The sequence below is a fragment of the Camelus ferus genome, chromosome 13, assembly GCF_009834535.1.
Source record: "Camelus ferus isolate YT-003-E chromosome 13, BCGSAC_Cfer_1.0, whole genome shotgun sequence".
NCBI classification, from domain to species: Eukaryota; Metazoa; Chordata; class Mammalia; order Artiodactyla; family Camelidae; genus Camelus; species Camelus ferus.
The window spans coordinates 10,654,391-10,677,683 of NC_045708.1; the positions used below are offsets into that span (position 1 = coordinate 10,654,391).

General features: G+C 52.7%; 1 protein-coding gene across 6 annotated transcripts; it reads left to right on the plus strand.

The window, feature by feature from the left end:
* The first annotated feature begins 34 nt into the window (after positions 1 to 34).
* FBLIM1 (filamin binding LIM protein 1) lies at positions 35 to 21,498 on the plus strand. 6 transcript variants are annotated; one of them, XM_006188243.3, is made up of 9 exons: positions 35 to 147; positions 5,796 to 5,852; positions 6,266 to 6,535; positions 11,791 to 11,975; positions 12,733 to 12,850; positions 14,058 to 14,227; positions 16,210 to 16,388; positions 17,097 to 17,214; positions 20,003 to 21,498. In XM_006188243.3, the coding sequence occupies exons 3-9, from the start codon at positions 6,286 to 6,288 to the stop codon at positions 20,114 to 20,116; spliced, it is 1,134 nt and encodes a 377-aa protein (XP_006188305.1). In that variant the 5' UTR covers positions 35 to 147; positions 5,796 to 5,852; positions 6,266 to 6,285; the 3' UTR covers positions 20,117 to 21,498. The 6 variants fall into 6 exon arrangements, with proteins under 6 accessions (XP_006188305.1, XP_032351148.1, XP_032351144.1 ...); XM_032495257.1 differs by having other exon boundaries at positions 128 to 147; positions 5,756 to 5,852; XM_032495253.1 differs by lacking the exon at positions 35 to 147 and adding an exon at positions 1,982 to 2,080.
* The last annotated feature ends 1,795 nt before the right edge of the window (positions 21,499 to 23,293 follow it).

Sequence of the window (23,293 nt, forward strand, 5' to 3'; positions counted from 1 at the left end):
TCCTGGGTTTCCATTGCAGGAAGCTGGGCACCTGCCGAGGTGACACCGACACCAGGACTGGTGCGGGAGTCCCTTGACCAGAAGGCTCCTCTCCACCTGGGAACAGTGGTAGAGGTGGGACAAGAGACTAGGGGTGTTGGACAGCTGGTAAGTGCTGGCAGCTGGATCCCACATCCCTGGGACCTTCCCCCTTCCCAAGCCGGTTTTAGCCCAGAGCAGGTGGGAGGCCTGGGTCCTAGTTGGAGTTGGTGTGACCTTGGACAAGGCCCCAGATCAACCCTTTGGTGCCTCACTGTCCCACCTGGAGGTGTAGTAGGAGGCTCAGGGGATATCATGGAGGTGGGGAGGGGGGAGCTCCATTTTTATTTGTTTTAAATAGACTCCTGGATTACAAAGCACTTGAAAAGGGGATTCTATGGCCAAAAGTGTCTGAAAACCCCTATTTTGTACCTTCCTCCTTAAGGTCCTCCCCATCTCTGGTGTTCAGTGGTTCCCTCCTTCTTCCTGGCGGGGTATAGGGAAGTCCTGCTCCAAGCAGTGCAGCAAAGGGCGGCATCCTTGCCAAGCGGGGGAATGAGCCCGAGCAGGGGCTCAGGCAGCCTGGAGTGGGAGTTTCCCTCTGCCACATAGGGAGGCAGTCACCTCCCTTCGCATCGTGAAGCGTGGCAGTCATGCCGGCCCCCTGGGACCAGCAGGGCAGTGTGTGTGCCCAGGGGCACCCACTGGTCTGGGTTTGAATCCAGCCCTGCCACTTGCCTCTTGTGTGGCTTTGAGCCACTCTGGGCCTCAGTGTCCTTGTCTGTGAAACAGGAAAAATCAGCCCTTTCCCACAGGGCTCTCCTGGGGTTTAAATGGAAAGGTCTGTAGGCCAAGCGCCCGCAGATGGGAGGCCCCTAAAAAGCACAGCTACTGTTACTGCTGCTGCTGTCATTGTAGAGTGGCTGTGAGGATCAAATGGAGAAAGTGATGAGAAGAGGGACGGAGAGGCGACAAAATGCGGATGAGGGATTTAGAGAGGGAGGAGGTGGAGGAGCACGGGACCTGGTGCCCAGGCGCACCCCCACCCCCACGAGCCCCACAAGAGCAGCCCCAGGGCTAACCTGGCCAGGGTGACTGTAGCTTCAGGCCCACAGAGGAGAGCCAGACCCTGCCTGGCCTCCCCCGAGATGGCGCTGGGTCCAGTGCTCCTCTAGAGGGCTTCAGACACTGTGGCTTTAATCAAAAGAACAATCTGTTTGCCTCTGAATCAGACCCAGATTCCTTTTCCCAGCAATGTTCCCTAGGCCTCTTGGGACCCAGGCGGCCCATCCAGGCTCCATCTCCTGCCCCAGAGCCCAGGCACAGCTTCCCCCTCCCCACTTCATGTCTGGGGGGTCGGGGTGGAGGTGGGAGGGGGTCAGAGCCAGGGTCCAGGGTGACAAACCAGGTGACCTGATCGCCAGCTGGGCCCTGCCTACCAGGCCTCCTGGAGAAGCCTGTCCCCTCAGGACCCTAGGACCCACTTGCAGAGGGCTTAAGGGTCCAGACAGGCCATTATCCTCATTTTAGTGGGGAAGAAACTGAGGCTCAGGAAGATGGAGTGACTGCCTAGGGTCACAGGATTAGTGGATGGCCATGGAATCCAGATCCACCTGACTCTTAAGACCCTGGGAGGTTCCAGGCCAAACCAGTGGAGCCACTGCCCCAGGTGACCTAGGGGAGGGGGGGAGGGGGAGGACCACTCTGCGTGCACAAAAGACTGGAGGGGTGGGCGGCAGAGGAGGCCTCCCACCCTCCAGGCAGGGGCCAAGGGGAAGGGAGGAGTGGTTGAGGGAACAAAGGGAGCGGGGAGGGGGCGGGGAGGGGCGCGGCCGGGCAGGTTGGGGGGCAGGTAGGGGCCGCTTCCGCCCGGCGGGAATCCCGAGTCCCCTCCCCCAGGCTTCACCTTTTATGGTAAGGCGGCCGGGGCGGCGGGGCGGAGGGAGCCGAGGGGGCGGGGAGGGCGGAGGGGGAGGGCGGAGGGGGCGGGAGGCTCGGCGCCGCTCCTGGCTCTGCTGGATCGGGTGACCAGCCGGAGCCGCCGGGGGCGCGGGTGGCCCAGGTAAGCGGGGCGGGGGTGGTGTGGGGGTCCCGTCCTTCCGTCCCTGCCCCGGCTCCACGCAGGTGACAGTGCAGGCAACCCTCGGCCGGCGCCCACCCTGTCCCCCAGCCGGGACCCCCGCCCCGGTGTTCCCGGAGGGGGCCCGCGGAACGAGGGGGCGGGGGTGCTGTCCTTCTGTCTCAGCCCCTTGGTCTCTGTCCCTCGAGTGGAGAGAGGGCAGGTCTGGGGGAAGGCTGGTGTCCCTATCAGGAGCGGGGCTCGGAGAGAAGGGATGGGCAGGGCGGAAGCTCCCGCACAAAGAAGACAGCGCCCCGCACATGGATCGAATTAAAGTCCCCGGCGGCGCCCCACAGTGACCCGGCCAGCCGCCCTGCTTGGCTGCTTGCGGGAGGGCGCCGGGTTTCCGGAGCTCCTCGGAGCTCCGGGCCGCTTTACCCAGTCAGGGTCAGGCGAGGGGAAGGAAGGGCCACAGGGCTGCCCCTCTCTGGGCCTCAAATCCCCTTGGGGGCTGGGAAGAGGGTGGGACTGGGCGATCCCCAAGGTGTGTGCCTGGGGCATCCTGGCCTGGGTCCCCCTTCAGCCCAGATCTGAGGACCTCGGGAAGAGGCTGGACAGTGCCCAGATTCCTGCCCTTCATAATGATGGAAGCAAAGTCCTGGTCCTCACAGCCCCCGCCCCCCAAGGGGGGCCTCCTCCTCATCAGGGGCTGGATAACCAGCTGGCTTTCTCTTGGCACCCACCAAGTACCTAGGTCTTGAGTACCCCATCTCCTTTTAGCCTCTCAGCCACCCTTTGGGACAGACCTCATTATTCTCACTTTATGACAAAACTGAGGCCCAGAGAGGTTCAGTGACCTGCTCAGGGTTGCCCAGCAGGAAGGGGGTGGGACCCCTAGTGAACCCAGCTCCGTGTGCCTCTTCTACTTCCCTGGGGTGGGAGAAAGGGAGAGGGACCCCAGGTCCAAGGCTGTAAGGTCCCCTGCAGGGGTGGGTGGGGCACGGTCTGACTCCCACCTCCTACAAAGTTTAGACTTTGCAACCAAGCATAGACTGCTTTCTTGCAGTATTAAAGAACACAGCTTAGAGGTGGTTCCAGACGTTTCTGGAGAGGGTTAGAGGAGTAGGACAGGGACAGTGTGTGTGGGGGGGGTCTACCCCAGCCCCTGCAGGCCCTCGGCTCAGCCAGCCCAGCCCCTACCCTGGGCTACAGCCTAAAGCCAGGCTGGGTGGGTGGCTGGATCTCAGCCTCCTTCCTTCCTCTTGACAGGAAATGACTTTCCTTCCCTTTGTTTCCACTTTCTCCGCTTACCCAACTGGATCTCAGATTCGCCTCTGGGGGAGGAAGGGTGGGGGCCCAGGGTCCCCTGGGCTGGGCTGGCTGGGAAGCTGCCCCACAGGGAGCTTTCTCACCCACACACCCCCCTGCTCCAGGGTGACCCCTGGGGCAGTGGGACCAGAGGGAAGCTGTGGCTCCCTTTCCTGCCCTGGGCCTGACTGACAGGACTTTGAAAATCCCCAGCTCCGGCCCCTTCCCCTGGGGCCTGAAGTCCCTGCAGAAACCACAGGGGAGGTATGGGGGAGGGTGCTGCCCAGCTGTGAACATCTGGCCTCAGTGCTGGGACGTTTGCCTTGGATGTCTTCTGAGAAACCAGCAGATCCGACTTCACGGAGGGGTGGGCTGGGGTGGAGTGGCGTTCAGAGCAGGGTGGGAGGGAGGTAGAGAGGGCAGTCCCTGGGGATGAGCCCAGAATATGCTGACCACAAGATAACTGGCCTGGATTGGACCATCCTGGCGTAAGAACAGGCCTGGGAATTTTGCTCTCCCACCCGCCACCCCAGGTCATCTAGGGAGGAAAAAGTGTGTCATCTCAGGCCCAAGGCTATCCTCTCAACTTCCAGGTTGGATGGTGCTCTGTTAGAATTCCAAGTGGGCTACAGGTGGCCTCGAAAAGTCACTTAGCCTCTTGCTTGGGGGTCTCACATGACCTATCTCTAAAGTTGGGGGCATAACAGACTGTGCTGAGAATTAGGTGACTTTTGAGGCTGGAAAGAACTTGCTGCAGAGCCTGGCACACAGCCAGCACTTTATCAGCACGTGCCCTGGCTGTCTCTTGCCTTTATATATTAGGTATTCTGAAAATTGTTTACAAGAATAGATTCTTAAAGTTGTAACAAAGTATGAAACCAAAGACCATGACAGGCAGTGGAAGCATATGTACTTCCAAACATCACTTCCAAAACAAGAAACAAAAGAGAAGTACTTTAAAAGAACTTTTAAAGCCTTATTCATGTATTGGTTTCTCACTCAGAACAGATATTTTATTATCAGAACAAGCTATATGTTTTAGCCAAACATAAACCGATTTAAGAGGAATTTGGGAGTACATGTTGTTGTTTTTGTTATTATTATGCTCTGTCAGTCTCCAGGAGAGCCCACAGTGGCCAGTGGAGGGAGCCCTTTGAGCTCCAAGACCACATTAGGGTCCCTTGGGCCCTCACCCCCCACAACCCAGGCCCACTTCTCCAGGTTCGCTCTTTGGGTCCCTGTTGACTGTGCTCCCATGAACCCGTGGACTGGGCTATGGGGCCATGTCAGGGGGGCCCAGCTGGAGAGTGAGATAGAAAGAGGGCACATTTCCCCACTGGGCACAGGCCCTGGGTCCCCAGAAAGGACTCCTGAGCTGAGTGTGGTCGACTTGCCCCACCCCATGGCCCTGACTTCATCCTTGACCTCAGAGCCTACTCTCTGCAGGGACCACCTGAGAGATGGAAAATGGGCTCTCCCTGGTCGAGATGCCGCCCTGCTCCCAGATCCATGCTTTGATGCTTGCTATGAGCTGGACTCGGGTCACACAAAGATCACAGATACAGCTAAGGGCATATGAGGTCACTTGCAAGGGGGAGAGACAGACATGGTGACACTGAGCCAGCATGTTCTGTGATGGGCTGTCATCACTGTGTGGAATACACAACTGCCCCAGAGTCAGGAATCAGGGGAGGCTTCATGGAGGAGGTGATGTTTGAGCCAGCCTGCTCCTAAGGAAAAGCTGAAGTTCACCCTGGAGTGGGCAGGAGAGGACAAACAGGTGGTGGAAACATGCCAGGGTAAGTCATGACAGATAGAAAGACAGCCTGGGAAGGGTGAGTGGTTCAGGGTGGTCAAAAATAGGTTGAGGCCAGAGGAATTTGGACTTTATCTTGAAGGCAGTAGGGAGTCGTGGAAGGCTTTCAAGTAGAGGAGAAACAGTCAGATTTATGCTCTGGAAAGGTCACTCCAGGACAGGGTAGGAGGCATCACCCCCTTGCCTGAAACAGAGCTGTGATTTCGGAGACAGAGTGAGATTCTGGCAAGAGAATTAAGACTTGATTGGACGTGGAGGCCGATGGTGGAGAAAAGGATGCTGACTTGTGGGCTGGGCTGGGAGAGGGCAGCAGACCGAGTGGCCAAGAACATGGGCTCTGGGTTCAGATCCCAGGTCTGCTGCTGCCTGATCCTGAGCAGATGACTTCCTGCCTCTTTGTCTTAGTTTCCTCGTCTGTAAGATGGGAGTAGTAATAGTGCCTCTCCCCCTGCCACGTCGGGTACAAAGTGCTTAGCGCAGCGCCGGCACAGGATAGATCTTCGTAAACGGTAGCTCTGATTGTTCTTCTGTCCCCTCTTCCTCCTGGAGTCCAGCCCAGATGTACTGATGGTTCACACTGTTTCCCTCCCACAGTGGAGCTGGGTCTGAACCTCGGGGACTTCAGCACTCCTAGGAAAATCTGGATCCCAGGTGAGGGAGTTAACTCAGGGGCATGGCCCTGGGCTGGGACCCGCAGTCAGCTGCCCTGGGGGTGGGGAGCTGAAGGAGCAGGCCCTCCCTTTAGCTTCTTAGAGGAGGGAAATTAATCATTTGTCAGGTGAGCAGGGCAGGGCTGCCCTTTACTCCCCCAGGTGTGCAGGTTGGGGGGAGGGGCACCCAGGACTTTTGGGTCCCCCCCCCGTAGCCCAGTCACCTGGTGGGCACCTGCCCTCCCCCGCAGGACATCCGCAGCCCCTTCTGCGCTGGCTCTCTGGCACCAGGGGATGGCTGCTCCTGCCTTGTAGGGACTGGGGGGGTTCCCTGCCCTGGAGGCGTCTATGTGTCCGGGTGGAGTGCCACCCACCCTCCCCTCCACCCAAGCCTGATTCCCACTCTGTCTCCAGCCCCACCAGGAGCCGAGGCAATGACCTCAAAGCCTGAGAAGAGGGTCGCCTCCTCTGTCTTTATCACCCTGGCACCCCCACGTCGAGATGAGGCTGTGGTTGAGGAGGTGAGACAGGCAGCTTGTGAGGCCCGGCCTGGCCGCCCCCAGGAGTCTCCTGCCGCCACGAAGGCACCCGGGACTGGCTTGGCGGGGAGGCTCCATTCCTGGACTCCCCCAGGCAGGGCTGCAGCCCCACTGCCTGCTGTACCACTGCAGCTCTCCAATGGAGGTAAGAGGGTGAGGGTACTGGGTGGGAGACTGGGTCAGAGGCAGCACCAAGGCAGGGAGGAAAGGGCAGGCTCTGAGATCATTCATTCATTCATTCAGTACCTACTGCGCACCTGGCAGACTCTGGAACCCACCTGCCTGGGTTTGAATCTAGGCTCCTCCACTACTTGGCTGTGCGACATTGTTAGGCCACAACTTCTCTGTTCCTGTTTCCTAATCTGTAAAATAGAGATAATGATAGTACCCACCTCAAAGGGCCATTGTGAGGATTAGATGAATTAATACACTTGTAGAGTTTTGGGCCCAGTGCCTGCCTGCCACTGCCACGTGGAAAGCACTAAATACCTACTGTTATTGGCCAAACACTGGGGACTTGAAAAGAAAGATAAGGTTTTCAGCCTGCATGAAATTTACATCCTAGTAGGGGAAACAGAGATTAAAAATAACACAAAATAAAATGTCAGGAATACTATATAGAAGTAAAACAGTGAAGAGCTGAGGAGGGGCAACTTTTTACGGGGTGGTCAGGATGGCTTCTCCAAGGAGGTAACATCACAGCTAAGACCCAAATGACAGAATGGAGCTTGAAGGGTAATGCAAACAGCAAGTGCAAAGGCCCTGAGGCAGAAATGAATTTGGCAAGTAAAAGGGCCTAAAAGGTGGTTTTGTTCTCTGTTGGGCTCTGCCATCCATTTGCTGTGTGATCTTAGGCAGACTTTCCTCTTTCTGGGCCTTGGTTTCCTCCCCTGGAAAATGGGGATTTGGTCACGTATGTGATGCCTCCATCACAGAATGGGTACTTCATAAATGACCATTCCTTTGCCTTGTGCTTGGTCTGAGCTGGCCCTGTTGCCATGGTGACAGAGAGCCTTCCAGTCCTCTCTCCTTGCCACTCCCATAAAAAAGTCTCAGCTGTTGGGTTGGGTAGAAGCCAGGAAGGATGATGACCCAGGGGCCTGAGACAGCCGGATTTCTCATCGTCTAACAGGGCAGCAGCTGGAACAAGGAAGCAATGAGACGCTCAGGTTAAGAGGCCAGCCAGGATGGCAGGTTAGCCCCCTGGAGTCCTCAGGTGCCTAGTCAGGAGTCCTGCTGTGCCAGAGTGAGGCTGGGGCAGCCCTGTGTATCCATCACCATGGAAACCACCTAGAAACCAATACAGGAAGCCAGAAAGGGGCAGGAGAAGGGACCACAAATGGACACGCGTGAGAGTATGTGAATATTGTATAACGTGCTTCTTCCTTATGATGCAGCCTCCTAAATTGACTTTTCCTTCCTAACCGCATGCGCCAAGAACAGCATCTTCCAGCTGCTTCTCCGTATAGGAGAACCAGGACTGTGATGACCAAAATTCGCTCACTGGGACACGTGATCCAATCGAAAAAAAAATTATATCCCTTGGGAGCCTAGGAAATATAGTTTAGATGCCAGAATGCCAAAATTTCCAAGACATTTTCATGGGCTATAGGAATTACAGACACAAGATCCTGGGAGTTTGGTAGCAAAACCAGACCAGGCCGTCCTTGAGAGCGGGTGGCTCGTCAGCCATTTGCCGGTCAGTTTGGCAAATGCACAGAGCATGGGGAATCTTGGGGTTCAGCCTCGCTGGAATGGGACGAGTTTATGGTGAGCAGCAGGTATGAGCCTGGTCTGACCACAGAACACAAAGGCCAGCCCCGGGGCCCTGCCCTCTGCTTGAGGGCACACTGCAGCTGGCTGTCACCTGATACCTCATCTAGTACTCGTCCCCTCAGGAATCCACGAGCATTTCCTCAGCCCTTTCATCCCGGCTGCTGAAGTCATCCCGGCCACCTTTCCCTCACTCCTCCCCTCTCCTCACTAGGCACTCCCAGCCCCACCACCTTTCTCTTGTTCAGAAGTCAGCTTCTCTTGAAAAGGCTGCTTGCTCCCCTCCTGCTGCTCTTGGCCACTTGAGGTGCATCGTCCCCGTTCAGTGTGGGCCCCCTTTCTGGGCACCTGCCTGCAGCCTCCAGTCCTCGTCTCTCTTGCATTCCTGCCCTGGCTGGGACCTGCCCACCGAATGTCTGGAGCCTCCAGTGGTCCTGGGAGAGGCCTCAGCACACCTCCTGTGTCTCTGTGACCTGTTCCTGACTCAGTCCGCTCCTTTGCAGCAGATTCTCACACTTCAGCGGCATCAGCATCCCCCGGGGCCTTGTTCCAACACAGCCCCGCCAGCTGGGCCCCACCCTGGGCATTCCTGACTCAGCAGCACGTCTGCGGAGGGGCCCAGGAATTTGTATTCCCAGGTATTATTGATGATGCTCTGGTCTGGGGACCGCACTTTGAGAACGATTGTTCCAGTCCAAAGGTATTAAGCAGGTGAGACTTGTGGAGTAGAGAAGAGTAGTTCTCAAAAGGTGGCCTTTGAACCCATACCTGGCAAACATAAATTCCATACCCAGGAAATGTAAATTCTAATGTAAATTCAAAATGAAACTCCAAAAATGTAAATTCTCAGAGCTTACCCCAAACCTGCTGAATCAGAAGCTCTGGGGTGGGGCGCGGCCATCTGCATTTGGACAAGCCTCCAGATGATTCTGGGGCCGACTCACAGGTCTAGAACAAGCTTCCCATCTGTCCAGTCCCTTCAGCCCATGAGAGAGCGGAGAGGGGTTCGTTATCTTTGTCGAATGGGTGGGAAACTGAACCCAGGGAGGTGCCCCAGCAGATATGCTGGGACTGGGACCGAAGCCCAGGCTGCAGGGCCTCAAGCACTCTCCATCTGCTATCTCTGGGTGTCTAGGGCAGTCTGACCTCTCTGGAGCCTGGCCTGCCTCGTGCCCAGGTGACAGGAGGCGGGCAGACTGCCTCCGTGCCCCGTCTCACCCTGTGTGTGGCAGTGAACACAGGCCCACACTGTGGCTTCTCTTCTGACCGCCTGGCTGTGTCCTCCTCGGGAGATAGGCAGCGCCTTGCTGAGGCAGTCTGGAGGGGTTTGGATTACACTATAGTGAGTGTTCCTGGAAGGAGGAGAGCCTCGGGCTCAGGCAGGAGCCGGGTGACCTCCTAGCCCACCTCCTCCCTCCCTGCCGAGAGCACCTGAAAGTCTGTGCACTTTGAGGGCCACGCCCTGGACACCACTCCTGTCCCGTGTGTGTGTTTGCTGTTGTGTTGTTGTTAAGTGAAACTTTTTTTTATTGAAGTATAGTCAGTTACAATGTGTCAATTTCTGTTGTGAATGAAGCTTAAATATACACAGAAGTAGGGAGAACAGAAGGAACCCTGTTTACCCCACATCCAGTTCAACAGTTACTAAGATTTGGCCACATTTGTTTCATCTATTCCTTTCTTTCTTTTCTTTTGTGAAGTATTTTAAAAGAAATGCCAGTAATCAGGTCATTTCAGACCCATATTCTTCAGGATGCATCTCTGAATGTGGCCATTTTCTTACAGAACCCCAGTGCTGAACAATGCATAACAAAATCAGCAGGAATGCCTTATGATTATCTAATATTCTATCCATAATTAGTTTTCCCTGACTTGTCATAAAAATGCCTTTTAACTGTTGGATGGTAGTGGAATGGATGGCTCACATCATGTCTTGTCTTTCTTTTGTGCTGTATCATTCAGTGGAATATTTAGCTTTTCCTCATCCACAAAATGAGGAGAATTAAAGGAGATGATTAATTCTTTGAATCAGAATCCAAATAAGTATATAAAATAGATAAACAAGTTTATATGGTACAGCATAGGGAACTATATTTGATATCTTGTAGCTTATGGTAAAAAAGAATATGAAAATGAATATATGTATTATGACTGAAGCATTGTGCTGTACACCAGAAATTGACAGAACATTGTAAACTGGCTATACGTCAATTAAAAAAATACCAAAAAAAAAAAAAAAAAAAGAATCCAAATAAGGTCTGTACCAGTGCTGTGTCCAACAGAAATATCACACGGGGGCGGAGTTGTGGATTAAAAACAAATGCCACAAGAGTCACAAATGCAAGCCTCATGTAATTTTTAAATTTTCCAGTATCCACATTGAAAAAATTAAAAATAAATGATATTACTTTTAATAATATATATTATGTAACCCACTATATAAATTTTATAATGTAATCACATGTAATCATTATCAAAATTATTAATGAGATATTTTACCTTTTTTTGTACTAAGTCTTCCAACATATCTCAGTCTGGACTTTTCAAGTGCTCCATAGCCATACGTGGCTGGTGGCTACTGTACTGGACAGCACAGATGTATACATTATGTATGGTCCCTCTTTCGTCTCTTAATTCCAGGCAAGTCCCCTCTCTTGGTCTCTCCATACCTTTAATTTGTTGCAGAAACAGGGTCCATTTCTATAGAATGTCCCATATGCTGATTGGTCCCTTTACTTCCCTGCGGTCTCATCCAACTTGCACCTCTGTTTTCCAGATTTCTTATAAACAGATTTAACTCTAGAGGCCTGATGAGTTTGAGTTGGTTTTTCATTTATGTTTTGGGGTTTTTTTTTTTAAAGACCGTGTCATACATAGTGGTGCCCATCCCTTCCTATACCTGAGTCAGAAGCCCCCTGACGTCTGCTGAGGTTAATCAGTGGGCACAGGTGGTGATAGCTTGACGAAGCCTTTGGGAAGTTCCCCATCAACCTTCCGCCTAATGCTTTCAACACCTGATAGCCATTACCTGAATCTATTACTTCACTGGGTGGTGGTTCCCACCCCGGAGTGGCATCAGCATCACGTGGAGGGCTTCTTGAGCACCACGTGACGAGGCACCGCCCCAGAGTTTCTGATTCTGCAGCTCGAGGAAGGCCGAGAAGGTGTGTTTCAAACAAGGTCCCAGGTGACTCTGCTGTTGCTGGTCCAAGGACCACATGCTAGAACCACAGCCTGAGTTTTGCTTGCATTTGAACAAGGCCCTTCTAGTGGGATTTCGGGTCTCTAGCACGCAGCGAGGGGAGGGCTGTTATGGAGGGCTTCTGAGCCTGTGTCACGTGCATGCGCTGGGCCAAGCCCTCACCTGCATCATTTCACTGAATCCTCATTAACAACCCTAAGCAACCAATGCCCATATTCTAGCTGAGCAAACTTAATCAGAGAGATTAAGTCTCTTGCCTAAGGACACAAAGCAAGTCAGTGGTAGAGCCAGAGATGGAACTCAGGTCTGGGTGACCCTGGACTTGAGCCCATAGCCCCCATGCTCTACAGCCTTCTGGGTAAGTGTCAGCTCCTCTGTCCACCTGCAAAGACTCTGGCCAACCCTCTCCCCACTTCTGGTTGCAGGATGTTCGCTTCCTCCTCCTCCCCTGGATGGCGAGGACGCACTCCCTGACCTGGACCTCCTCCCACCTCCGCCGCCACCCCCTCCGGTGTACCTGCCGTCTCCTGAGGAGGAGCCGCCTGCCCCAGTGGGGGCGTCACTCATTTCAGACTTGGAGCAGCTGCACCTGCCCCCGCCCCCACCACAGGTACTGCCAGCCCCTTGGTCGTCGGAGCTCCATGGGTTGGGGCAGGAAGAGTCTGGACATACCGGGCCTTTTGGGATTTTAAGCCTGGAGATTGTTTGGTTCATTCTCCTACTTGAGGACGGTCTGTCTTTGAAGCTCTTTTAGGCTGATAAAATGTGGACATGTCTTGGATGGGGAGGAAATAGCTCAAGCAATAGAGCACATGCTTAGCATGCACAAGGTCCTGGGTTCAATCCCAGGTACCTCCACTAAAATAAGTTACCGCCCCACCAATAGATAATTTGCTTTAAATTGGACGTGTTTTTCAAGGTCCCTGGAGAAGGAATGCCATACCCTTGCCCCCTAAGTACCTCCTCCAGCTCAGAGGGAGATGTCCCTGTGTCTGATCTAAATCCCTTATGCTGCAGAGGAAACTCATTTTTAATCCTCTGCCCTTAACCGAGGCCTTGTAGAAATGAGAGGGGTTCCAGGCTAAGGGAAACTGAGTCCAGGAGGTTTCTTAGAAGTAGAAGAAAGTAGCTCTAACTGCTTGAAGGGAACCAGGGCAAGGAGCCGGGGGACCTGGGCTCCAGCTGCCACCATAACTTTTCTGCTGAGGGTCTTGAAACAGGTCCCTTGCTTCTCTGGGCCTTAGTTTCAGCCTCTGTACCAAGGGGCTAATTGTGCCCGGTGCCATCGGGTGAGGAGCAGAGCTGAGAGGGTGGTGTGGGGGCCCCACTGGGTGACTCCTCTCCCGCCCCACCTTCTGTCCCCACAGTCCCTGGCGGAGGGGCCTCCGCTGCAGCCTCGGCCTGGTCACCTCAGGCCCGCGGAGGAGGAGCTACCGCCTCCCCCAGAAGAGCCTGCTGGCTGCCCGGACAGGGAGTCATCCACAGGTACAGACACAGGCCTCGCGGGGCCGGCACAGGCATCCGGGGGGAAACTAGGAGAGTGGGGACCACCGTCCTGTCCCAGCTCATGGTATGGCGATAGGCCTCATAGTTGTACATCAATCAGCTTTATTTTTATCTTCTTAACCATTCTTCCTTTCTAACAAAAATCCATTTAAATATTGATCAGCAAAACTTGCTATGATAGCAAAAATGGCTTGAATTTTTTCACCATTTAATTATTTGAATACCTAACACCTTCACAGAGTACAAAATAAAAAGCACAAAAGGGTTCCCCTGCTCCATCCCTGTATCACCCAGTTTCCTTCCAGATACACAACCTCTGTTGGTAATCTTGCATATCTTTTCAGAGATATTTTATGCAGACGCAAGCAAATACAAATATGTACCCTGCCCTGATTTTCCTACCAATAGTAGCAAGCCCTGTGCTGTGCTGCACTTTGCTTTCATTCCTTCGTAGGTCTTAGAGCTCGCTCCACATCAGAACATAAGAGCCTCCATGTTCTTTTTCACAGCTGTGTAGTATTCCTTAGCAGGGCCCAAACATGCATTTAACCAGTCACCTGTGGGTGGGTGTTTAGGTGGTAATGCTAAGATGAATTGCCTTGCATGTAGTCATTTTGCCTGTGTGCAAGTTTGTGAGATAAATTCCCAGAAGAATAAGCTTGACAATTTTTGCCAAGTTGTCATTTTCAGTCGTCCCAATATACACTTCCACCAGCGCTGTCCAAGTGCCCATTTGCCCACAGCCTCTCCAGCACCATGTGTTACTCTTTAAATAAACAGCTATTAAGTGCCTACCCTGTGCCAAGGCCTTCTCAAGTCCAAGGTTATAAAATAATTCTCGTTCGGTTTCTTCTAGTGTTCTTATGGTTTCATTTTTCACCTTTGGATCTTTGATAATGTTTCGAATCATCTGGGTGTCAGGTGTCACAGTGGAGCTCCCTCTTGATTTTTTTGCAAATGGCAACCCAGCTGTCCTGACACTCTGTGTCTTGATTTTAGCTTTTTTAAAAGGCCATTTGCCTTCCTTGTTAATGCTCCTCATGACCCTTTCCGTGAGCAGAAGCTGCACTCACAATCCCCGGAGGGTTTCAGGTGGAGATCAGGCATTCGGGGTATGTCCTGGGTGATGACCAGGTACAGTTCTCCCAGACTGGGCGGGTCACGACCCTTGTCTCCTCTACCCCAGACGTGTGTGCCTTCTGCCACAAGACCGTGTCCCCCCGAGAGCTGGCCGTGGAGGCCATGAAGAGGCAGTACCACGCCCAGTGCTTCACATGCCGCATCTGCCGCCGCCAGCTGGCTGGGCAGAGCTTCTACCAGAAGGATGGGCGACCCCTCTGTGAGCCCTGCTACCAGGTAACCTGCGGGGCAGCTCTCCAGCTGCCAGGCACTGAGCTGGGCACCCAGAAGACATTGTATTATCTCATTCCCCACGACAATCCTGGGAGCTAGGCACTACTGACCCATTTGACAGACGGGGAAGCTGAGGCTCAGGGAGGGGAAGGAGTTCAGCCAAGTTGTGATCGTTTCCAGGTGGCTGCTGTCACAAATGACCTCAAACTTGGTGGCTTCAAACAACACACATTTATTCTCTGACGGTTGTGGAGGTCAGAAGTCCAAGATCAGTTTCACTGAGTCAAAATCAAAGTGTTTTGCTCCCTCCGGAGGCTCTAGGGCAGAATCCACTTCTTGACTTTTCCAGCTTCTAAAGCTGCATTTCTTGGTTCCTTTGTCCATCTTGAAGGTCAGCAGTACGGCATCTTGCATCAGTATCTTAGTTCCTTCTGCCTCCCTCTTGTAGGATAGCTGTGATGACATTTGGTGCCCACCTGGGTAATCCCAGCTGCTCTCCTCATCCCGGGATCCTTAACTCCATCACATCCACAGAGTCTCTTTTGCCATACAAGGTTGTCACTGCTCCAGGGGTGAGGACCTGGATATCTTTGGGGGGCATCATTCAGCCTCTCACACAGGTCACGCTCCAGACGGCAGTGGAGCTGGTGTTCTGCCCCAGGCCTGTCTGGTTCTGGACCCTGCCCGGGTCTTACCTAGAACCATGAGGTTCCAGTGCATGCTGTAATGAGGGCATCGCTGGGTACCAAATGCAGTCTGGGAAAGCTAGTTTGGATGCCAGGGTGTTGGAGCTGTTAACTCCCTAGTGGTGTGTGGTGACATTTTTTGCACACCTCCCACAGACACATCACCTGTGTGTCCTGTAGGCCTTCACCTTGGCCTCATGGATTGGCTGCACCTGGCAATCTGCATGTTTAACAAGTCTCTCAGGTGGTTCTGATCCACTCTGAAGTTTCAAAAGTACTGATTCAAGGGGTTAGAATATTTGGAGTTGGGACTATCTAGGAAACTCAGAATGATCTGACCACAGGCAGCCAGGCACTGTGGGAGGAGAAAGGAGCCAGGCCACCCCCATCCCTGCCCCTTTGACCCCATCAACAGGATAGTGGGGGGATGTCCTTACACTCTTCCCTCAGCTTGGAGCCAGGCAGCAGTGAGGCACTGAGAAGACAGGGTGAGGGTGGGCTTACAGCTAGAAGCAGCCAGGAAGGACTTCAGCAGTGCGCTGGGGAGACGAGGGCTGCCCCCAGGACAGGGAGGATGGGGGAAGTGCTGCCCCCACCAAATACATCTGTCCAGAGGAAGTCAGGTTAATATGAAGAGGAACACAGGCCAGGAAGGGGAAGAAACATGTCCAGGAAAAAAGGTGGATGGGCTAAAAGGAGCCCTTTGTTGTTAAGAGAGTGGACCTCATGTTAGGTATTCTTATACCACAATAAAATAAAAACTTTTTTTAAAGGATGAATATAATACTATGAGATATAAAACAAATAAAGAAATCAAAAGAGAGGAAAATCAAAGTAGAAAGTGAGATGAGATCAAAGGAAAGGTAGTTCCCCAAAATATATGAATGAAAGACCCCTATACTTATTCCAAAAAGTGGAGCATGAGATCTGACTGTGAGCTTCCAAGTGGCCAAATGGAAAAGGGAGAGTTTCAAGGTTTATTGTCCATAAAATTAAACAAAACAAAACAAAACAAACAAAACCCCACCAATTCCTCTGGGAACTCCTTTTGCTGACTCTGAAGTTTTAGAGAAATTTCTCTTCTGGGCCCTCATGGAGCCTGGCCTCAAGCATTTCCTCATAAGAAAGAAATGCAGTGATAGCTTCACAGCAAGATTGTAAACCAGGGATGCAGTGCCAAACTCGATCCCTTTTAAGCAACGTGGAGGTTTGTAGGTAGTAGCTACAGGCCGATTGCATGAATGTGAATGCCTCTCCGTACCCGTGGTATGGCTCTGAAGCACCAACCCTCTGTCCCAGGACACCCTGGAGAAGTGTGGCAAGTGTGGCGAAGTGGTCCGGGAGCACATCATCAGGGCCCTGGGCCAGGCCTTCCACCCCACCTGCTTCACTTGTGTGAGCTGCGCCCGGTGCATCGGGGATGAGAGCTTCGCCCTGGACAGCCAGAATGCGGTGTACTGCCTGGATGACTTCTACAGGTCTGAGAGGGGTCTGTGCACTGGGCGGGGCAGGGAGGACAGGGTGGGACCCCGACAGGATGGAGGAGCTGAGCCTGAGTGCTGGGGGCCGAGTCAGAGCTCTCTTGCAGTCTCTGGGCCCACAGAAACCAGGTCTGCCTGTTCCATTCCAAAATCTCCCGGCTGGTCAGCATTGAAGCTGCAAATCAACCCCCCATCGACCTGACTTCAGGGCCTTGCTCTCAAGCCCCAGACCACAGTGCCTCCCCTTGGAGCTGGAGCCGTATGGAGTGGTGGTGACACAGATAATCCGTGGGGCCCTGTCTCTGCCTTCAAGTTGCTCACTGCCCAAGGCAAGAGACAGATGTGCCTAGTAAAAAAGACAGGAAAGAAGAAAAAAGCAGTGACCTATAATACTAGACAAAGGAAATGAGTCCCACTAAACGCATGAGATTTCTCTGCTTTCTCAAATTTTAACATTCTCCAGTCACTTCCTTGCCTTGAGCTAATTATAACCCTGGGAAGCCGGGTCTCATGACACAGGTCTCTCCATCCGCTCCTGCCAGGAAGTAATAGGCATGTATGGTTGTAGCTCCAGGTGTAGTCGCATAGCAACGAGTCTGAAATAGTCACTCTGGGAGGTGAACCAGAGCAGGCCTGGGTACTGGCTGCTAATTTCTGAGGTTGTCGGCGTGAACGCCTCCTGAGCATGGGTTTCCTTCCCTCTAGGAAATTCGCCCCTGTGTGCAGCATCTGTGAGAATCCCATCATCCCCCGAGACGGGAAGGATGCCTTCAAGATCGAGTGCATGGGAAGAAACTTCCATGAAAATTGCTACAGATGTGAGGTGAGTGGAGCAGTGATGATTTAATAAGATGCTGCTGGTCCTGTTTAATGGCCGCACGAGCCCTCTGGAGAGCCCGCTGTGGGCCAGGCCCTGGGCCGGGACAAGTCCAGGTTGAGGCTCTGCTCTCACATTGCTTGCCGTCCAATAGCAGAGACAAACAAGAAAGGAAATAATTGCAAATACGGCCTATTAATCAGAACTCTTGGAGTTAATGACAGCAACCAAACTCAACCCCTTTCCTGTAAGAAGGGGATCTTATGGGTAGGCTTTTAGTGGTGATGTCACTGTGACCTCAGAATATCATAGGGCTCTCTCTCCATCTCTCAGTTCTGCCTTTTTTATGCGTTTACTCCATTTTTTCCTTCCTGTGGGCTAGCATCCTCTGTGAGGCAGGGGATACAGTGCATGGCCATGGTTGCCCAGGTTTACATCCTTCCTACTTAGAAACCCCATCCTGGGGTCCCATACAGTCCCAAAGAGGCCTCTGATTCACCCAGCTTGGGTCACATGCCCATTCTGGACCAGTCACTGGCCAGTCTATGATTGTCAACCCCTGGGGCCAGGGAGGCAGAACTATATGAAACAGGGGTTGATACAACCACAGGAAGGAAGAAAGGGATGCTGGGCAGACCCATACCACAGATTTTTTTTTCAGGTGCTAAGAAAAAACATGTATAAGTCAGCTTTGGGACAAAGAAGGCAGTGATCAAGTCAAGTGATCAAAGTGCAAAGGCACTCTTTCAGAGGAGGTGATGCTTAATCCTGGGTTTTGCAGGATAAGTAGGAGTTTGCCACATATTCAGAGAGGAGAAAAGAAATCCAGAAAGAGGTAAGGGCCTGTAAAATGCTACTGTGGCACAAACAAGCCTGAAAAATTGGAGGAAGTGCAAGTTTCTAGGTGTGTCTGGAGTGTAGAGTGCCAGACGGTGTGATAACAATGAGGCCAGAGAGAAGGAAAGGGCCCCGTGTGCCAAGCTAAGGAGTCTGGACCTCGGGCTGCAAGAGTGATGAGACTGAGATGGGGAAACTGGTTAGAAGCTGGTGTAGTAGTTCCCAGCAAGAAATGCCTGGGGAGTTCCACAGGGACCCACGCTCAGCAGGGCCCTGTGCTTGCTCTGATGCTCTGCTGTCATACTTGAAAATTCTTTTGAATAAGGAATCCTGCATTTCATTTTGCCCTGGACCCTGCAAATTATATAGTCAGTCCTGCTGGGGAGGCTCTAAGAGTCCTCCTCTGCCTTCTACTGTCACCCCCACATCACCGATGTTTCTTCTCTGGTGATGGTGACAATCACTGAAGTGGGAACTCCCAGAAACCAAATCTCTTAATCAGCCAATGAGGGATTCCAAACATTTAGTCACGCACATTTAAACAAATATGCAGAGCCAAGAGGGCATTTTCACTGAGGCTGACAAGGGAGTTTAGTCGAGAAGTTGACACATTGCTTCATAATTATGTGGGGGGTCGAGGGTGGTATAGCTCAGTGGTGGAGTGCATGCTTAGCATGCATGAGGTTCTGGGTTCAATCCCCAGTATCTCCATTAAAAAAAAATGTTGATTTGTTGATTATAGTCCGGCTGATAATGCACCTTGAAAGAACAGCCCTGAAATTCAAGTGCTGTTATCACCAGAATAGCCCACATTAAGTCCAGTGGTGATTAGCATTTCCCTGGGCCTGGCTACTGAGCAAATAAACCCTCCCTGCTTGTCCTTGGCCAGCTTGGCCCAGGCTACCGGGAACATTACCCAGGCTGCGGCAGTGAGTCAGAGTTTGGACTCTAGCAGCCTCATTTCAGGCTGTCAGGCTCCAACCGCAGTGGCCTGGAGCAGATTTGGGATGCTGCTTCTCTCGGAAGGAAGATGAGTTTCACGGTGCCACTCCCCTCGCCATTGCTGCTCACTCTGTGGTCCGTTGCTGGAAGGGTAACAATACTTTCATACTCGGGCCATGTTTTTTAATATGTAAAATGCTTTCGTATGCATCGCCTTATTTAATCCTTGTGACGAGCTTGCAATATGGGAGTTCATATCTTCATTTAAGACGAGAAAACTGAGGATGAGGAAATGGTTCTGTCACTTGTTCTTCTGGGCTGGGTCTGGCCAGCTTCTATGCCACCTTTCAGCTCCTTTGCCGACTGTGCGACTTGGTCGTAGCTGAGGTGTTTCCTCTCTTGATTCTAACTTAGAAGCAGTCACATGTGCTCCTTTGGGGCCCTCGATTTGGCACTTGATGCTTTCAGAATGCCGAACAAGTGGCCGTTAAGAATGGTGCAGATCCCGGCATTAAACAGCCGGAGTCCCCTTACGAGACCTGAGGTGCAGTTCCAGAGAACAGACACACGAGGGCGCCCTTCCCAGCTGGCTGTGCTGACTCAGGCTGGCACCCCTGACACCACAGTTAATCCCTGCGGGGACCAGCCCCCCTGGTCTGATCAGTGCAGCTTCCAGAGGACGCCAGCCATGCCCTGAGCCGTGTAAAGTCTGTGCCAGTGTTGAAGCTGTGCAGTCAGTGGAATGACAAAAGACCCCAGGACTCTGAGCTCTGGAACCCGCTGTGTCACCTGAGGGAGGCCTCACCCCTCCCTGGACCTCAGGGGCTGCTGGGTGGTTGTTGGGGCCCTTCTAGCCCTTTCTGTGACCCCTTAGGGGGCTTCTCCCCCTGTCCTCGGTTCTCCCTTCAGCTAATTCAGTCATTTCATCAGTGGATGCTGGCGAGTCCAGCACACACAGGCTCCGCACTGCAGGGCTCCGGGCTGGCGTCCATCCACATGTGCCTTGTTCCCACAGGACTGCAGGATCCTCCTGTCTGTGGAGCCCACGGACCAAGGCTGCTACCCTCTGAACAACCGTCTCTTCTGCAAGCCGTGCCACGTGAAGCGGAGCGCGGCAGGGTGCTGCTGAGGCCTCAGTGGGTGGGGGTGCCACGGTCGCACGCTAGCCCAGGTCGGGCCCTTCCCTAACTCCTCTCCCTACCAGACCCTGCTCTTGCACGCTCTCCTCCCGAACCACAACAGGGACCAGCCAGCAGCCCTGCCCAGCATGTCCGGGACACAGGGGCTGAGTGCCCCCCAAGCCTGGGCCTCCTCCCAGCTGGGAGCTGAGTGGTTGGCAGATAGCACCCTTCAGACTGTCAGCTGTTCCTTCTCCCCTCTGGGCACCGGGAGGCTTTTGTACCATGAGCATCATGCCCAGGGGCCCCAACACTGGCCTTGACCCCCATTTTCTGGGGTGAGGCAGAGCAAGCCTCCAGGTGGCAGCCTGTGTCCCTAGCAATGACACCTTAGCTGTCAGTATGGGGTGCTGAGACCAGCTCTAGTTTGTAGGAACTTTTTCACTAAAACTCCAAAGTCCCTTAAAAGGCACTATTTTTTAAAATTTGAAGTTCATATGATGAGAAACATTCTTTGGATTTTTAGGGGGGCAGAAATCTTCATAGAAAATGTCTTCCATTGTTCATAAATCTACAAGATTATGACCTAGTGGTGGCACAGCCACGAACTTCCCACCTGCGGGACATGTCACACTGACGTGGGGCCCAGGCCCAGGCATAAATTGAACAGAGCAAAGGGTGACACACTGACACCCAAAGATGTCAGCAACCCCTCCCCCCACCTTCCGGGGCCGCCACCTGTGACCCTGGCTGAGTGCCTGTTGTGTGCTGGGGAGCAGAGCACAGGAGCTCTGAGTGTTCCTCCTGCAGCCCTGACTGGGGCCGTGCACACACACTCAAACACACGTACACACACTTCTCCAGGACAGTAATGGGGTGTCCCCCCCAACCCCTGATCGGGTCCTCCAGCCCCAGCTATCCTGTGACCATTGCCTCCTCAAGGCCATACCTAGAAGATGCTTTTTCCCTTTGAAGGAAAATCACTTTTGTTGCTTTGTAACTTATAAGACATTTTGTAGGGTATGAACAAATTAAACAAGACATGCTCTCCTCCCTGGGGTCGCCTCATACCACATGCTCCCATGAGGATGCCCTGGGCTCCAGGTACCTGGAGAGTTTCTCTTTAGGGCCCCTTAAGGGCTTCAGAGCAGAGCACAGCTTCTTGGCTGAAGCTTAGAGCAGCGAGTCCCAAACGCCAGGCATTCACAGACCTCCACAATTTTTATCATACAAGGACCTCCTAATCTCTTACTTCCTTAATATTCTCTTTAACTCAACATACTTTTTTTAAAACTCACTTACCAATTTATTCTTGTGCTAAGCAATATATCCATGCAGTTATGTGTTGTTGTGCTAGTTATATGTGACAATAAATGCATACCTATTAGAAGTTCGTCTGTGTTCCAACTAAGATCTCACCGAGGTGAATGCTGGCTTTTGATAGTAGCACCAGAGAAATGTCTGGGCATCTGCTCAGTGTGGCACCAGTGTCCAGCGAGTGCCTGTACTTCCTCCCCCCACACTGGGGCGCCTCATCCCCAGCCATGAAGACTTACACTGGCCAGTACACAAGCGCACTGTTCCTGGACATAGTGATGTGGCTGCTGGGTGACCAGGTGGAGCCTTCACTGTGGGAGGCCCTCTAAGGCCACCGAATCCTTGAGCAGAGTTAACACCACACTCGGGGCTCAGGCTGTGCTCTCTGCCGGTGACCAGGATGACTCCTCTTGTGAGCCCACCTGCCTTGTGCACCTGCAGCCAGGCTTGGTGAGCGCAGCTCCAGCGGGGAAGGTGCAGGGCCGAGAGAGCGCTGGACCCGGGGGCAGGCCACTCGGGTCTCTGGCCCCGTCTGCTGCTCAACAGTATGGATGGGTTTTTACCCTCTGAGCCTTGCTTTCTCATCTCTAAAGTGGAAACAACACTAATAGCCATCACAGAGTGTTGCTGGGGTGGGAAGATGTGCTGGTTGGTGGGGTTTCTGATGGGCTCACAAGTCCCCTGTGCCACCTGGAGCTGGCTGGCACTTCTTGGGATCACTCCTTCCATTTGAATTCCTCAACGGTCTTGTTGAAGGTCATCAATCAGAGACCACCGGGGACGTGGCTGCAGTTCACAGAGTGGGCTTATCACACTGGCCACAGCAGGGGGTCCATACGGACACTGGGAACAGCAGGGCGTCTCAGTAGGCGAATGTTTGGGGCCGGGGAGGGGGATCACAGAACCTGGACAGGTACTGAAGGATTTGAGGAAGATTTAAGGAAGTGGGGGTTTGCTCCCAATGTGTGCTGTCAGGAAGCAGGGGTAGGTCTACAATTGAGAAGCTTAATTCATTTATACCTAGGATGTGGTGCTGCAGCTGATTGGTAGGGAAGCAGCCATGGCTCATAGGATTGGGGTTCTGGCCATGTTTGCTGCTGGTCCAGACGCGCTGTCCTCAAGGACATGACTACAGGGAGCTGTGAGGTTGGAGCTCACCAGGGTCCAGCTGTGAGGGCCGGGCCAGCTCCCGGCTGTCGGGGCCACTTTTCTCTCCCAGTTGCCAAGTTCGATATGGTTTGGTTTTTCCTGCCATTAAATTGTAATCTTATGCTGTGATTCCTCACGTCCCAGCCTATTTCTGGTTGGTTGTGTTTGGAGGGATGGTGTCTGGATGAAGTTCTGGGGGATGCCTTGGTCTCCTGAGCTGCACATTTATATAAATCCCTCCGTAAGAGGACATTCCTTATTTCTACAATGTGAAATAAGCCAGTCATGAAAAAAAGACAAATTCTCTATGGTTCCACTTATATGAGGTACTTAAAGTCATCAAATTCATAGAGACAGAAAATAGAAGGGTGGTTGGTTAAGGGCTGGGGGGAGGGGGAATGAGGAGTTGTTCAGTGAGTACAGTTTGACTGAGGATGAATGGGGGGAGGTGGCTGCACACCAGTGTGAGTGTACTTAATGCCACTGAATTGTACATGTAACAACTGTTATGATGGTACATTTATGTTATGTACACTTTATGTTATGTACATATTTATTCATATATGTTGATAAATATCATATTTGTTCACAATTATATATATATAATTTAATACTCAGAAACAGGGAGAGGAGCTTATAGAGTGATGTAGGCGTCCCAAGAGGGGAGACGTGTCCGCCCAGATTGGGGTCCTAGGAAGACTGGCCATTGCTGTTTGCAAACC